This window comes from Rhipicephalus sanguineus, chromosome 8, assembly GCF_013339695.2.
Source record: "Rhipicephalus sanguineus isolate Rsan-2018 chromosome 8, BIME_Rsan_1.4, whole genome shotgun sequence".
Taxonomy (NCBI): domain Eukaryota; kingdom Metazoa; phylum Arthropoda; class Arachnida; order Ixodida; family Ixodidae; genus Rhipicephalus; species Rhipicephalus sanguineus.
The window spans coordinates 52,518,361-52,536,075 of NC_051183.1; the positions used below are offsets into that span (position 1 = coordinate 52,518,361).

The window sequence follows — 17,715 nt, forward strand, 5'->3', positions numbered from 1 at the left end:
CGCTGACATGAACGCAGAGTCAGCAAAGAAAAATGGTGGTTAGACAAACTGTAATGGAAAACTCTGCATTTTCATTTCATTTTCATAACCCTTACTGAGACGTTGCTTTCGTGAGGTCCACGTCGGCAAAGGAAGGACATACGCAACGCAACGTTCTTTCTTCACCGAGACAACTTCTATGTAGCGTTATGAATGAGTCATGTTGAAACAGCTCTAAAGGTGAGACAAATGATAGGCTGCACACTACGGGCGCTTACTGAAAATTGAATATTTTATTAATGCGGGATAATGACAGGCATAACTGCTATCGCAATCTGTAAAAGACTAAAGAAAACTTCAAGGCCTGCTGGTGTCATCACGTGTTAAGTTATGCAACCTCACACTCGTACATCTACATGTTGCTTACACGTATGTGGGCATTTTCGGAAATAGAAAGAGCGTCAGCAATCTTTCTTATCCAGCAATGTTTCTCTTTAACATGAATTTTAATCAATTGGCTCAAGTCTCCCCTCAGCTGCTACTGTTATTATATGTATTTATATATGCGGCTTTAGCACGCAATCATGCAAGACCGTCATTTATATGTACTGACGTGAATGTGTTTTCACTAACGTAAAGAAAGCTTCTATTCCGAATATCAGTCACTTCAAGGACACATAATTTGGTTTCTTCATGAGCTTGAGAACTCATTTAATTACAATAAGCAGAGTGAACTTCATCTTATGTTCGCTAATGGTGACATCGGTGCGGATATGAGAAGGATTCTGCCACGCTTCTCAGTTTCTTTATTACAGGCCGTTGCATATGATTTATACCACATTTAGACTGATATGCCTTGACATTACATGCTTTGCATTCTCAAACCGGCTATAACATGTCTATACCTACGTTTGTAAAGGCGCGATGGCTGTGTTTCGCAGGAGCTCATATAATGCAAAAAATTTTTTTTCGCAAATGAGCGATGTTTATTTAGAATATGTTCTAAATAGGCTACCATCACTTAAATCTCAGCATGCAGAAAATTATGAAGAGTGCTCACGGATCGAAACGCGACAGCAAGACTTTCAGTGCAGGTACACGTATGCGCAAATGCTGGAGGTAATAGTGTCGCGTCGCTACAAATCCAGCCACTAAGGCAATGTTGTCTCTGGCGTAATCGCTCAAGTCGACAGGGTCTATTATTGCGATAGCAATTATATGGGCGCTCTCACGCGTTTTTGCCGTCGGCGTCACCGTCATGTGCCGTATATGTGCATTATATATATATATATATATATATATATATATATATATATATATATATTATATATATATATATATATATATATATATATATATATATATATATATATATATATTGTACCGGTGCGCATCGGCGCCCGCTCTGTGCCAGCGAGAGTGAAGACGATGACGTTCGTGTGTTGCGCGCTCGGTCTGTTTTCTGTGCTGACGCTGTCTCGCATTTGTGACCCTTGTGCCAGGCGCCGTGCCGAACCTCTTTAGAAGAACCCGCCTGTTGCATTTGGTGGAGACGATGCGCACCGATACAATATATATATATATATATATATATATATATATATATATATATATATATATATATATATATATAAGCCAAAAAAATTGTTCAGAAGAAAAATTTTTATTTTCCGAGCTCGTAACCGGGCATTCGGACCTGCGAACTTTCGCTCTGCAGCGCACTGTGATGCGAGGTGCTGAGAAGCAAAATTCCGCCGCGCGCAATACGTCCTCCAGAATACTAACGGCGAGCTATTTATATACACCATTTACCGCTGGTAGTACGCACAGCTTGGAGGGCGTCACCGTTTCGGTATCACCCGCGAGCAGGCGGGAAGGGCGCGCTTGGAAGGCTGTTGCCCCCCTATACTGGCGAACAACTTTTCTTTGCAATGAAGCGGACATAGGCTACAGCGTCAAATCGCGCGTATCCTACATTTAATGGTTGTTGTCCCGCAATTCTTTCCGTATTTTCTGCGTGAGATGTAAAAAACTAAACTGGTTTATTTTCTACATGTAGCTTTTTGACACATGATGCAGCTTACACATGTCAGATATTTGTATTTGTTTTTATTCATACGCCGCCATTTTGCGTTTTTGCACGCGTGATATTCTCGCGCCTTTTAGGTGTACCTCGAACGCTAAGTGGCGTCTGTGTTTATATGAAACGCCGATCGCGCGCAGCCATCACTTTCCACAGCGGTGTAAAACAGACTACTTCGCGTAGGAGTACGTGTGCGAAAGCTCCGCCTCGGTAGCTTTCCCTTCATTGCCGAGAAAAGTTGTCCGCGAGTATAGGCCTCCATGGCGGGAGCGATGCCTTCATTTGTGATGCAGTGGCGCCCTCTCCCCTTCATCTTTCCCTCCTCCTCTAGCTCACACCACACCTCCTCATCCTCTTTTCACGTTTTCGTCCAACTGCTATAATATATAATATTCCACACGGATATGCTGTGCTCTTCCCCTCACCTTCACTTCCCTTTCCCGCACACTGACTATACCACACTATACATGGCTATGTTGTACATGGTCTTGCCTGCGTGGCGACATACGTGGCGGTGCTATGCTTTACCTCTCCCTCCATTGCCTCCTCCTCACCCTTACTTCTCTTTTCCACCCCATTGCTTTAATTGGCTATGTTATGCATGATTTTGCCTGCGTGACGCCAAGCGTGACATGAGAAGACATATGATGGCAGCATACTCCTTTCCTCCTTTCCTTCCTGTTCACCCTCACTTCACATTCCCACCACCTTGCTATAGGTGGCTGTGCTATGCATGGTTCTGCCTGCCTAAGGCCATACATAGCTATGTTATGCTTTACCCTTCCCCATTCTCTTCTCCCTCCTCCTAAACTTCAAATCTCTTTCCCACCCTTTTGTTATACACGGGTATGAAAGACATGGTTTTGCCTGCCCAATGCCATACATGACTATGCTATGATCTACCCTGTCCCTCCCTCCTTCCCATTCTCGTCATCCTCGAATCACTTCTCCTCACTTCCCTTTCGTACAACCTTGCTGTACACGGCTACCCTATACAAGGTTCTGATTCTGTGGTACTGTAAAGCAATAGTGTTGCACAATGCATAGATTTCTTGTACAAAGTGTTTGCTTTCTCTTGTCTGGTTGGTGAAAAAAACTCAAAATGAGTAGCGTTAGTATTCGTATTCGAAAAATGTTCGATTCGCATTATATTTCCATATTTCGAATTTGGAAACATGATACTCGTGACATTCTCGTCACCCATATAAATTTTTATTATTATTTTTATTCCAGCTAAAACGTTTCCTGAAAAAGGCCGTGTAAAAGTTGCTATTCTTGCAAAGACTCAGCACATCTTTTATGATGTGTCTAAGTAGCTCTGTGCTTTCAAAAGATCAGATGTTTCTCTGTCACCATTACCACAGTCAGTAATTGCGCTTCCAGTAACTCACGAATCATCAGCCGGAAAACAGCTAAAAATGAAACACGCGTACAAGAATGCAGCTATGTTGCACCGAGTGTGATGTAACGTAACATATGAAAAACATCGCGTTATAAAAATACTGGCACCTAATTGCTGCCTTTTCATAATTTATATTTTCAGTGCTTAAATTTAGCGCTGATGAATGTCCTATGTATCAAGGATGCGTGATCCTACATACGGGTGTGAACCCTATGCGGTTACGTTTGCAAAAAAAAATGGCGTTCCCATTACTGTACTCCATTATATTAAAAAAAAATTGTGGCAGCCGCTGATTACAGGTGTTCCCCTAGAGATCTATTTTGCACAGTACCTGACATCAAAACACGATCACATGAAGCTGTATTACACGTCATTTTATGCTCGCGATTAGCCAATATTTGCCATATGGTGGAGGTCTACTGTTGCGTACAGCAAACTACAGCTTTGGGAAGCTCTCTGTACAACTGGAAGAATTACCAATCGTAGAGCTTTGGGTAAGGAATAGTGGACAAAACTATGACAATTTTCATTGAACACTATATAATATGCCGAAACCGTAATATTTAACTAATAAATTGTGCATTTTGTTCTGTTCAGGTTTACTGTTTGTTTTTGCTTAAATGCTAGTTTATGCTACTGTTTCTTTAAGTTGTAAACTGTCATAATTACTTTTTACAGGAGTACCTGATACAACCGTCGACTATAGGGCCTCCTTCTACATACTACATTTCTTGATATTAACAGCCACTTATTATTAAGTTATGATTCTGGAAACTTCTGACTGAAATGTTACTTCGGTGTACTACTGTCGTATTGAATGTAGGGGCTGTGACGAATCGTAGCAGAGCTTTAGAGAGAATGCCACCAGGATTCACCACCAGCTAAAATTTACTTTAAAACGTTTGCTTCATCGTACATTCTTTTGATTGGTGGCATTCAACAGGTCAATGTGTTTCTCGCATTCCAACCAATGAATACACACACTGAATACACACACATGTACAAATGTACACCAGGGAAATCAATAGGCCAAAGCAACATCCAATCCTGATGCACAAGTCTGGGCAGCTCGATGTGCTGTTGGTTCATGTGGCGAAATTATGACAAGGTGTTCTGCATTCGTGGGGATCCTCTTTCAAGGGATACTCAGAGCACGCATATATGTGTTAACAGCAATAAATGTAGACAGTGTTCGATTTGAACGTTGGAACAATGTAAAAAAATCACCGTTTTTATTGTCGTGCCTGCTTTATGGTCACTGCAGCTGTAAGTTTTTCAATCAATTTGGCTGGGTTTGAGATATACGCATTCATACATTGGCTTGACTGTATTAGGTTTGTTCGTGTGTGCTTTCAGCATTACTTGTCCTGAAAATCACCTATATCAATTTGAACATGTGAAATCAGTTAAAACTTTCACTTTCTCTACGACGTCGATAATCTGGTACATATGCAGCTATGACTGCAGATCTATTGTGCACTTACGTACACTAAACTGACCTGCTCTATATTGAAGCTGGGGACCGCCACTAGTACTACTACTAGTGGCGGTACCTGCTTTATGGTAGTGGCGTCTCTGCTTTAGTACCCACGGGCAGGGACGCCACTACTACTAGTGGCGTCCCTGCCCGTGGGTACTAAAGCCGACCAAAAGGATTTGCCACGTTCCCTTCGCTTTGTACGTATAATGAGCTTAAGAATACTAATCAGGTCTATTATTTTCACTTGTTCATACATACCAAAAGAAATACAAATTGCCAAGAGAAAATAAAGGTGTTGCCTTGCTAAGGAGAAATTGATGTTGTGTCTAAAATTGGGCTTTTCGCAAGCGTAAGACTGGTAGAGCTGGCGCGAGGCAGTAGTTAGAGGAAATCGCTGGCAGAGGCCTTCAGTGAAATAAATTGGCCGAATGATACGGTTAATATTACCATGATTCGTTCGAAAATTATCCAGTGATGAATTGCATTGTAAATGTCTTGGAGATTGCTGGTTTGACTAAACTTTGAACGCACCTCATGGTTATTTATCGAACCTTTTCTTTAATAGTATGTAAGGCCTACCTGCAGGGAAGCTACTTCAGTATTCACAAAAAACTCTTTAATCTATCACCGCAGTTCACTCAAGTCTAACAGTGGCTGCGTGTTGCAGTGCGTGAAAAGTGTCGAGACGTTTAAGTAGTTATGTAAGCCATCAGCGGAAAGTTCCCGAAGAAAATAATTTATTTAAATAATTCCAACGAGCTCTCTATGGATCAAATACGATTATATTATTACAATATGTTGAGAGGAGAGCCAGTTTCCAGCGCTTATTCAGAGAGCAAGAAATGGCTTTTAGTTCTGATAAGGACAAAGGTGGCTGTCGGGTGTTCCTTGTGAAGCATTTTGTCAGGTTAGACCGGGAAAAAAATAAGGCAGATCCCACACATTGTGGGAATCGATGTAATACGAAGGAGCCGTCAGAGAGCTGCTACACCACTTTCTTTGTCGTTGAGACAAGTGAAGTCATTCATGCCATGGCATCTAGTTCACTAGATTTCGCATGTTTGACAGGCATCACGCATGTACAATGCGCTATATGCCTTGCTAATGAAACGTAGTTTCTGGAATATACAATGAATGACCTGTCATTTATGTTGATGACGCACTAGTGTCATGACATACCAATTTTGGTATATATCCAGTTAACAAAACGGTCGCAAGCGCACCATGACAGTGTCACATAAATCACGTCGTACATAACATGCATGTCATGATATTCATGTTACGACCTCTCATTTATCTTCGCCATACAGTGGCGTCGCGCAATACTAATATTGGTATATATAAAGCTAGCCAAACGGTCGCGAGTGCACCATGAGCGTGTCATGTAAATCATGTCGTACATGATATGCGTGTCATGGTTTTCATGTTACCATCTGTCATTTATGTTCGTCATACAGCCACATCGCGCAATACCAGTTTTGGTGTATATCAAACGGGCGAAACGGCACGAGTGCACCGTGAGCGTGGTATGTAAATCATGCCATACATGACATGCATGTTATGTACGACATGATTTCGGCGAACTTCATCGCAGAAGTTCGCTAAGAAATGCTTAGCATTTAAAAAGCAACGCTAAAGCCGAGACGGTGCAAGAACGACCAAGACCTCAAGGCCTCGTCTGTTGTTCTATCACCCTCCCATTTCTAGCGCTGTTTGTTCCCATCCTAATAATGTATCAACTAGCCCAGCTAGGCGCTCTCCGGCTCTCAAATGTTGTAAATGGCGAACCATTTTCGACGACAGAGAGAAACGTAGACGGGCAAGAATTACACCTAGTCGTTTGTTATTTGTAGTAATTGGGATATAAATCTGAACAAAATTAAAGTGGACAAAAAGATAACTCGCCGCCGGCAGGGAGCGAACCAGCAACCTTCTTATAACGCGTCCGATGCTCTACCAATTGAGCGACAGTGGCGGTCGTGCTCCCGTTCACTTTATAGGGTATATCTGTGCATGTACACTTGGGAGTGTTAAGCAGCGCCGCTCGTAGCCACGACGGCGAGTGTGGAACACTCTTTTTTCCGCCTGCTGGCGTCACGTGGCACATGAACTTTTGACGAACTGGCGGCTGACCAATATTCACTCGCATACTCCCTGAATGCATCAAGTCTGCCAGCATGAGACCCTCGCTATGAAATAACGAAAGAACGGAAATCTTGAGGACTTGTGTTTCGTTGTTAGATGCAGCTCCTGGCATGGAAGAAGGAAAGAGTTAAGATGGGAGCATTGCGCAATGGAATAGAACGAGAGAAAGAAAGAACGGAAAGTAGTACGTCTGGAAGGCACACGCCAACCTTCCCTTGATGCAATTTTCCCGATAAGGCAAGTGCTGACGAATTCTTTTTTTTCCGTATAATCCCGTTCATGCTTCAAGCGTTAAATTGTGCAAGGAGGATCTTCTATGTTATCACGATGACCAACTAGTCTATTATGCAGTGAATCATTTTTTTTCGGTGAGTCTTTCGTGTATTTTTGTGAAACTATTGTTACTCGGTAATCCTTAGCAAGTACAGATTATTTATAAAGAACAGAGGGAGAGTGAGAGAAGGAATGTAGGAAAGGTAGCGGAAAAAAAAACGTGCTGGACATAGAGGCTGCTTTGTCATGTCTTTCTTGACCTTTTCCGTACAAAAACGGGTTGCGTGGCTAATATCTAATACATTAGTCCTGTAAAGAAGCCAATAAAGAAACATTCATGCAATACAAGAAGGCGCTAGCGCAGGTATACGTGCAAAATGAAATAAACGTTACATTTGTGACAGGCGTCTGGTGTAATAATTTCAGTGGGGAGACTGAGCCGTCAAATAAAGCTACAGACAGTACAGTGCCGCTAATCGATCTTTGTGGTGGGGTTTGCATGTAATGTCATTGTTAAGCGTCAATACGGATAAGTATAAATAGAGAAGCACCTCTTTGCCAAACACTACATCCACCGACGGGACATCGCAGGCAGTCAGCATGAAGATCCTCGTGCTCTTTCTCGCTCTGTTCGCCGCTCTTACCGAGGTTCTGGCAGAAAAGCCAATATGGGCGGATGAAGCGAAGTATGGTGCACAGCAAGACGCGTGGAAGGTAAATACTTTTGCGCTGATATTATTATCCTTGCATGAAGAAACGTGTTGCAGTGAGAAGGCAATAGATGTGTCCACCGCGAATTCGCACCCTTTAATTCCCCCCGTATTCAGTGATGCATATGTCACCATTCAGGTAAAAATAAACGTCGGTCGGTTAGTTCTGATTGTTTCCATATCGGTGTGTTAGACAGTAGACAACGCGCAAGATTGGTTGGTTGGTCGAGCCCTTGAGGCGGGACTCAACCGATTACGGAGGAACGTTTCGTTGCAAAAAATCAGCAAAACACATCGTTCTCATACTTTACATTATGTACAAATATATAGGTAACGTAGATTGGCGAGATTTAGTTTGAAAAGCCTTTGTCACCTCATTTTATGAAACCATTCTCGATTTTTACACTCTCACGAACAACAGGGAATAATGTTCCAGTCATGCTAATAAGGGGTACGTGATCATGCAGGTGTATGAATTCTAACCCGCCGAGAAAGGTTGCCGAAAGAGCCACAACAAATGACTTACGTAATAAATACTACAATACCCGCAATAACGTTCGTGATAACAAACTTGTGACGCCAGCTCAATTTCTTATGCAAATCACGCTTCCCGACCCCTGAACTGTCCTGCAATCTATAAAGGGCACACCATATGGTGCATTTTCATAACAAACTGCCCCACTATCCAAGTCATAGCGGCTCTGCTGGCTAGGCGAGTGCAGTGGTCTACCACTGAGAAGGAATGATATTAATTCCCGCCCAAGGTGGTCACACCTAGCACGCCGAGATTTACAGGTACCCGAATGTTTAGATTCAGCTGCGCGGTAAATCTTCTTAGCAGGTGTAAGGAGATCCGGAGTGCACTACTTCTTGTTGCTTCATACATAATTGCTTTTGCCCTTAATATGTGAAAAACGATGAGGTATTGCGAAAAGTAGGCGTGCGCATAAAATGCTCGCTTCTTTTCGGCTTTTTTGCAGTTATCACCGCTCTGATGCAATCTCCATGCAAAGTAAAGGAAACGTGAACTTATCTCAAACGTTAAGTCCAGCGCACGATCTTCACAGAACTGCAATGTGCCTAGAGCGCGCAGGAATACAGCACCGCATTTGACGACACCTTCATTGCATGATGGAGTGTAATACCAGAGCCGTGAAAGAAACAAGTACACACTTTTGCCCCATTGATGTAGCACTGAACTTGAGAGCGCACCACGCACAAAGGTATGAGTTCTGCGCTAAACCCTGTCAAATTAGGGTGCGCGTACGCATAGGCATGCGCAGGGTTCCCCTTCGGGGGGGAAGGTAAGGTTCGTCGCAGCGCCCCCCCTCCCAATTATGTCAGTTTATGGCGCTGACTGCCCCCACACCCGAGTCGCAGCGCCCCCCTCCCTATTATGCGAATGTGTGGGGCTGACTTTGCGCCCCCCCTCTTAGATAAATAGGGGGAGTTGCCGCGCCCCCCTGCCCCCCCAGTGCGTACGCCTATGCACATACGTGCCCTGCTTCTCAAAGCACGCACTTTTAGCCGCAGCGACGCAGCCGAGATTCTCCCTCAACCCCACCTCTCCATTGGCCTTTTGTTCGACGAAAGAGAGCTATCGATCTCCCTCCGCTCATGAGCCACTATTGTCAGCTGCCCTGACACGCTTCCTTCCCACGTAGGACATACGACGCGCGTTGCAGCGTTGTTGACTTCGACTTTATACGGAACTGTGACGGCGATGGCGAAAAGTAACGAAGAGTGTACATGTAATCGCTGTAGAAGTAAAAGATAAATCTTTGTGAAAGCACAGCAGTGGCTTGAAGTGAGCGTAAGATTAGGCTGAAATGAACTCACGAGGTGTGCCCTGAAGTTGAAAGTACCTGGGTAGTTTGCCCGCCTCTTTTCTCGGGCTCATTCTCGTACGTTCCGAGAATCGTTAGCGACAGCCTGTGAGCGGCTTCAGAGTGTTGTCAAGCTACAGCGTATCTTGCACATTCGGCTGCCATTACATTGTCCGGACATACCAACGTCTTCGAGCAGCGGCTAGCTCGAGTCCGTATGGTAATGTCAGGTATGTTATTGAGGAAAGCCTTACCTCTTTTATCAAATATGAAATGTGACTATCGGTGTCGGCGGCATCGGCATCAACACGAGGGATTAAAAAAAAAATAATCATGTCATGACGTGCACCGATGGCGTCATCAGATGACGAAGTGGGCCTATCCGAGGCACTGCAAAACAACGTGAAGTGCAGAAAGGTTCCCGCACCGTCGATCCAGGAGACAGTGCAAAGTCGCCTTTGTTGCAGAAGCATTCTGTGGATACGAGAGCCCTCAGAAAAGAAACTCGGCCGATTGCTTTTTGACTAACCATTGAAAACTGTGACGTGATTATCACATTATATTTATTAGTTGTGGCCGTAATAAATAGTGAGAATGAACTAAAACTGTTAGAATAAGCTAATTTCAAAGACGCACCACAATGTGACTTCACACCACAGTGTAATCGGCTATATTTCGTTTCAGAGTCTCAAATCCGACGCTCAGGAAAATTACAAGATGGTAAAAGCCACTTATACGAATGACCCAGTGTGGGGCGATGAATTTACTTGTTTGAGTATTTCGGCCCTGAGGGTGAACGAAACAGAGAAGAGTATTCAGGCTTTGATTGTGCTTATGAACACTGCTGACACAATATTGTAAGTACCTTGGTATTTTTTCATATTTTCGAACTCCCGATTCCGTATTTCGCAGCAGCACGCACAAAAAGCCAAGCATGAAGCAATATATTTGCTAAAGAATTGTTAGAATCTCCTTCGAAGCAAGCTACAACAGAATGAGAAGGTCGAAAGAGCCGGACGTTATAACTTAATCGAAAGTTTACTTCTATTAGGCCGCAGTGTTACCATAAAAAAAAGTAAAACATCGCAGCAAGACATCGAAGACACCAGCCTGTTCATCCTTTGATTTCAGCATGGTAGGTTAAACAATGGGCTACATCATGTTTATAACCGTTGCCTAAATATTGCTCCTGTCACGTCTGCTAAATGTAAAAGCTAAACACTACATGGTGCCTCGTCACGTATATTTTCTAACATTTTATACACGCTTTTCCGTGCATTGGTCATCTTATTGTAACTCTACACCCATATCTACTACTTCGGGTGCTGCATGGTCCCTGGTTCTTCCCGGATCTAATGGTCCATGATTCGTTCCCTGGTTTCGGCACCAGTACGAATGTAGCGAAGAGACGAAGAGGAAACAGAACCAGGCCGACTGTCTATATCGAAGGATTAGAACGACTGAACGAGCAAACGCCCGTGGCTGTTGCGCATGCCCCACGCCCCTTCGTTCTCTTTTATTTGTAACAGTGTGCTCATATGACTTAAAGCGAGGGCACCACAAGCTCGCACATTCATGTCCGGCTGAGTATCCGGATGCCGTATACAAATTTGATGTATACCCTATCGCCTTGTATAATGAGCTAGGCCGTACGTCTCCCCTACGTGAAATTCAACGTCCGAAAAAGTTTGTTTGAGATAATCTTACTTAACACAACAAGGACACACCCCCCCCTTATCTGCTAGAAAGAACGCTTCTGAGCAAATGGTAGCAGTTCCATACAACATGAGCGTGCCTCAAATATTGTGACTTTTCTATTACATCATAAGCTGTTGTGAGCTCAGGACAACCGATTTTGGTCGCGTTGTTGTACGCCGTCGCCGCCGGTTTTCGGCGCAGCTATCGCGCACTATGAGGAAAAAAAAACAGGGCTGGAGGTGGAAACGAATCAGGGCCCTCTGCGTGGCAGTCGACTATTACAGCACAAAGCCAAAGCCACTGCTTCAAGCTTTGCGTGTGTGTGTGTGTGAAAAAGACTTCACACAGGCATCATGTCGGGCTAGGAATCACTTCTCAGGCTCAACATTGCCTGCCAGAAGAGTAAAATGTAATAGAATTGTCGGCGTTTATCGGGACAAAACCACGATATTATTATGAGGGACGGCGTAGGGGAGGGCTGCGGAAATTTCGACCACCTGTGGTTCTTTAACGTACACCTAAATCGAAGAAGAGTAAAATCACACTAGTTGTCACACAACGTGAAGTGCGTAATAAGTGGGGAGGGGGACCTATATCTTCCCGCCTATTACAAAGTGATCAGCAATAATTCCTCATCATTATCAGCAGCAGCATCAACAAGTGTGCAGCGAAGCAAGGTAGGTTTACAGACATACAGTGGGTACCTTGCCAGATCGCAGAATGATTAATTATGGCGTGGTTTGTACTTCGTTAATTAGCTAAGTGGCGTTGATTTATGGCGCATTAGGTACCTATCAACTGTACTCGCAGTCGAGTCGGCCAATGAGAATTTACAGAGCTCTATGAAGGCCGCTCATCCAGCTTACTCTGTAATTGTGCTGCGTGATCGCCGAATGAATATCGCCCTTTTACCCGTTTGATAGCCCAGAATGAGTTGGTTGCATGAATACCATCAAGAAGAGCAGGAATACGCAAACGATATTAAATGTAGCACCCTCGCGAGTTCATTCAATCTTCTACACTGAGGACCCGAGTGCATTCAATTTTCTGCGTTGTTCAAGATCGATTTCGCGTATGGGCATCGACTGCCTGTATGTAAGTGACAGCCCACGACGTCAAAACTATTCGCTGAAGCTCTCGACCTTCTCGTTATACAAGCGGTGGCCATACATGTTAGCAACAAGCACTGGTGATTGATATGCCTGGTGAAATAAAATTAGAAGAACGAAAGCCCTATGCGTCCTGGGTATACACCAGTTTTACCTTAGTTGGGTTTGTGTATACTTTGCGCAGTAATGAATCGTTATTGTGTGTGGTACGGTAGGGTAAATGGGTAAGCTTTATTTTGGGTTTTATCTCGACATCTGTACCGTATTTTTGTTGTACAATATTGCGTGTTTGTTAAGAGTCCATTTGACCTTCACTTCAAAAGTTACGTTTTAGCCTATGTTACTGTTAATGCACTGTGACTATAGTACAGAAACGAGCCGTGTTTAAAATTTCAGTGCATATGCCATATTTAAATATTATTATAAAAACGGCACACTCGAAAGTTTATGCCACCTAACGAATACACTGATTGCTTTCCTTACATAGAGTTGATTATACTGTGCCGTCATAGGAGCAGTGTTTCTTGATTTCTCGTAGTTTGTGTTTGCTTCCTGCTACTTTGCATTAAATGAGCTCTGCACTCCACTTCGACTAAAATTTCAGCCAAGGTTTACTTGAGAAAGTGACTGCTGTTAAAATGTACGGTTACGAGAAGGAAAACGCCTTTCTGTACGAGACGCAGGGTAAGTTTATCTACGCTGTCGTGCATCTCTAACTGCACTCTTTAAAGTACATTTGACTGTATATGTGCTACTTTGAACCGCCAGCAGCATTTGCATGAATAAAAATTAGCTTCAGACGAGCAAAGTTCTTAACAGAAACTTTGAAATGAACTGATGGTTGTTTAGGTTAAAAGACTTGACGGAAGGTGCTCCTTCTGAGTTGGCGTAAGCATCTACCTCAAACGCACTGCAAGAACACCGGCGTTTTTGCTGAGGTTCGGTGTGTTTACACTGGTCTGAGCGAAATTTATGGGAAACTAGTAGATAAAGTCATTCCATATTCCACTGGGTACTCAGCGACTCTGCACCACCATTGAAATGGCGCGCCAGCACACGTTATAAACGAGCATTGCGCGATGCCGTGTAGGTCTTAGTGCAGTTTTGTTTCTTCTCCCTCTTCATTCGAGAATATCAGACATTCTTATTACTCATTAGGAGCAATATCAAAGTGTAATATGGTAATATCGATCATGCTACACGAAGATAAATTACGAAGAAATATTTTACTGTCACTGTCATTGATTCGCCGCTGTGGTGAAGCTTTAAGAGTTTACGAGTAAACGTCAACTAAAAATGTGACAAATTTTAAAACTGTCCAAAATGCAATTATGTTCAGCCAATAAAAAGGATAGAAATATTTATGCGATCCCTTAGATTATGAACGCGATCGCTTAGATTCGACGGCCATCTTAATTATTTATCAGCTTATTCCGCCTGGACATGCATAAGAAAACCGCTTAATCATGCTCTCCTATCAGTCACGTTTGCCGACATGTAGGATAAAAATAGTCGGACTTGTGCGGCGAATTTGCTTTCTCGCACTATTTGATCTCGCATTAGGCACAATTTCGTATTCCTGCTTCTCAAGTTAACCTCGTTTTTTTTCTCCATCGTGTTTATATATAATGATTGAGCTAAGTGAACTAATAACGATGACGATGTTATTTGAACGTGCGAATCACCAGAGTGGCGTGCCCAAGTTGCACCGCTTAATATTCGAACCTTCGTTTAAGAAAACGTTGCGGTTGCAGCAGCAAATCTGGCCGGGAAATATAATTAAAAGAACAAGTGCAGGCATCAGACTTGCGGTTAGTTATCTGGCAGAAGAGGCATTTTAGTGTAAAACAAAGTACTTGTAACTGCCATTGTCTAGTAACGCAGCAGGTATTCCTTGAGAGGGCAGATTGCAAGGCCAGCAGGGTAAAATAAGTTGCACGCAGATTAGTGCGTCCCAGTGCAGTGCCACTTAGGAAAGCCGCTTATAAAATCTAGTATTCAGACTGTGAATTATAGTATTATAATCAATAAAGTGCGCTTGATCATACATCATATGCAGTGTCACATAAAATTAGCATTTAGAATATCTATTCTATCGCTGCTGCAAAAATATTTATTCTGGCGTGAAGAAATATATGCAAATACATGCTCTTTCTTAGTTATGCACATAACGTTAAATTTAATGTTCGCAGATGGGAAAACTTTCACAGACGTCCTTGCATTCTCTGATGACCAGTGCGATGTAGTCTACGTTCCGGGTACAGACGGAAATGAAGAGGGTAGGTAACTTCAGCGGCTTGTTTGTAGAACACAATAGTATTATGACGTAGACACCGAGTTGTCAGCTTTTACCCAGTGCATCGTACATTTTGTGAGCCTAAGATATGTACCCTCACATATGCGCTTTTTCACGTGTAATCTCGATAAACGTTTAAAATGACATGGCATGCTTAACACTTCGGGACTACATTACATTAAATTACAATAGTACATTAAGAGAACTTTAAAAAATGCAACCTTGGAAGGTAAACTAACTGCCTACAGATCACTAGTTCGTGTGATATTAGATTACGCTTGAACTGTATGGGTGTCCCCATCTTACGTATTATATAAAGCAGCTAGAATCAATTCAGAAAAAAAGCTACCAGATTCATCTTCGGTTCTTATGATAGCAGTTTCTCAACTTCATCAGATGCTCACATCTTACCGTTGCAGACTTTGGAGCATAGGCGCAAACGCGAACGCGTAATTTGCTGCACAAGATCGTCCGCACGACATCCGGTATTCAGACACCCTTCTCTTTTATACCCGCTAATGCGCGTGCCACTAGACTAACCCACAGACTAAACATTAATCCTTTCAGGACACACATTGACTATATTAAATTTTCGCTTTTTCCGTCCCCTGTTGAAATCTGGAACAACTTGGATGGTTCACTTTTCGCATTGACTCATGAAGATTTCTATGAGAAACTACCTAACTCTAACATGTTTTAATCTGTTTCGTATTTTCGTAGCGGTTGTTGTTTTTCTGTGTTCCTATCAGCATCTGTACTCACACGTGATGAATGATTTTGTTGGACAGTTATGTAAGCATATCATATGTTTCTGTATCTCTTTGTATAATTTAAGCATATCATATGTTCCGTATCCGTTTGTATAATTTTAGCGTTTTGTTTCTTTTGTTGTTTGTACTAAAATGTGTTCCCACTCCTGCTTTGTCTCAAATTAGAGACAGAAGTACTTGTAAATAAAAACAAATTATCAGAACCCTTCAAGTTCGCACTCATGCCACTTTTCATGCAGTAGCTATCGATGAAATGGTTTATCGCGATTGCCTGGGGTAACTCCGACAAAAGACGTATAGCTTAAGGTGCGCTAATTGTCTTTTAAAAAATAATAATCTTTATCCCAGAGGACATGAAGAGATTTGAAGGGAGTATATGAGTACAGAGAAAAAGTGGGGATGGCCCTGGGTGAATTTCTTGGCGTGGGAGATAGGTGCGAACCCGTACGCGTAGCCTCTTTCAGCCATACGACCATGCGCCAACGGCAGGTAGCTCACTAGGTCCAGTCACGTAGGCTTCGCGCTATTTACCTGCCCAGCTCCCTAGATGCCGCGTAGTCCTAGGTTAAGGGTAACTGCACCCTTCGGCGTGATTATCTCTCCATGCTCATTTTCCATGCTAAAATATTTGTTGACAAGCAGTCAGGAAGAAAAACGGATATACAATGTTCCACAATTCATCTTGGTTTTAAATTTGCAAAAGCCAGCCTCATTCTAACTGTCCAAGTAGACTTTTGTATTCAAGGTAAAGAAGCTTTTTCTCCCTTTTTCTGGCAATAATATCTAACTTTTACTTTATTTTAGGTTACGAACTCTGGGCTACCGATTACAAGAACGTTTCGGCCAGTTGTTTGGAGAAGTTTAATGAATATGCTGCAGGAATGAATGTACGCGACGTATACACCAGCGCGTGCGAGGGCACTTATTACTAACAAAGGTATATTGTTCTTTCAAAAATAAATGCTGATATTGCCATCACGTGCATGAAGAGCTTCAGTAAAATTCGACAATGTCATTTACCTTAGTCATTGCCATTGCCATTGTCATTTTTCATTTGCGCGTTCGACAGGTTAAGGTGCGCTACCTACCCCGTGGCCTCCGTAATAAAATGAGGCAGTCCACAGTCGGGCATCAGATGGACAGCGGAGGCGACGCGGATCATGAAGTGGTCTGAGTACTTCTTGGAAACATTGAGGACGACGAAGCCATCCTGTTTAAACAAAAAAAAAAAACATCCTACAGGCAACGCGCAAGGAGATGGCACCACGTATATGTTAAGAACTTCACCTACCGCAGGGGTAAAGCGACACTAAAGTCAAATATTAAGTCGACGTTGATTGTTGAAATAGCGGTCCAGAAACCACGTATGCTACTTTAATGCCAGGGAAGTGCTTATTCTGAAATAAAATCGCGTTTTAGTGGTCTGCATCGCGTTAGCGCACATCAAATCACACGCCTGAAAGCGGTATTTCGCACGTCACTGTTGCCTGCCCAACGTTGCCCACCTTTAATGAGCAGCGGCGCGCACTGGCGGCGTGCACCATTCGGGCATCCGGCGACATCACATGCATGCGGTATTTTGTCGAACTTTCTGTCAGAGCGACTTTCACGAGCGTGCAAAACACACGCGGCAGTACGCGATACCGAAACTACTACTGAGACGCGACCGCCTGAGCGAAGCAGGGCGCCGGGCGATGCGCAGTTCGGCGAAAACGGAACTTTTGAACCATGCGCGCCGTTCTCCATGACAACGCCAAAGAGGTTCTTTTTTCCATGAATCAAACAAACGAATAGGCAGCATTTTATTACGTCTCTTGATGCACGGAAGGTTCTTTTTTTATTGCAGCTAGTTTGATTACTAGTGATTAATTGTATTCAGACTCTCCCACGTCATCGGGATCACTTCCAAAATGTCCCCTGGTGGTGCTCATCGTGTGATAGATT

The 17,715-nt window shown here is 43.1% G+C and overlaps 2 protein-coding genes across 2 annotated transcripts in view; one reads left to right on the plus strand and one right to left on the minus strand.

The window, feature by feature from the left end:
- The window catches only part of LOC119402735 (female-specific histamine-binding protein 2-like), a 571,419-nt gene that overhangs the window by 262,329 nt on the left and 291,375 nt on the right, over positions 1-17,715 (minus strand). The window lies entirely within an intron of this gene.
- On the plus strand, positions 7,945-16,753 carry LOC119401888 (female-specific histamine-binding protein 2). Its single transcript, XM_037668893.2, has 5 exons — positions 7,945-8,076; positions 10,583-10,755; positions 13,310-13,389; positions 14,898-14,984; positions 16,576-16,753. Exons 1-5 carry the CDS (start codon positions 7,963-7,965, stop codon positions 16,701-16,703), a joined length of 582 nt encoding a protein of 193 aa, XP_037524821.1. The 5' UTR covers positions 7,945-7,962; the 3' UTR covers positions 16,704-16,753.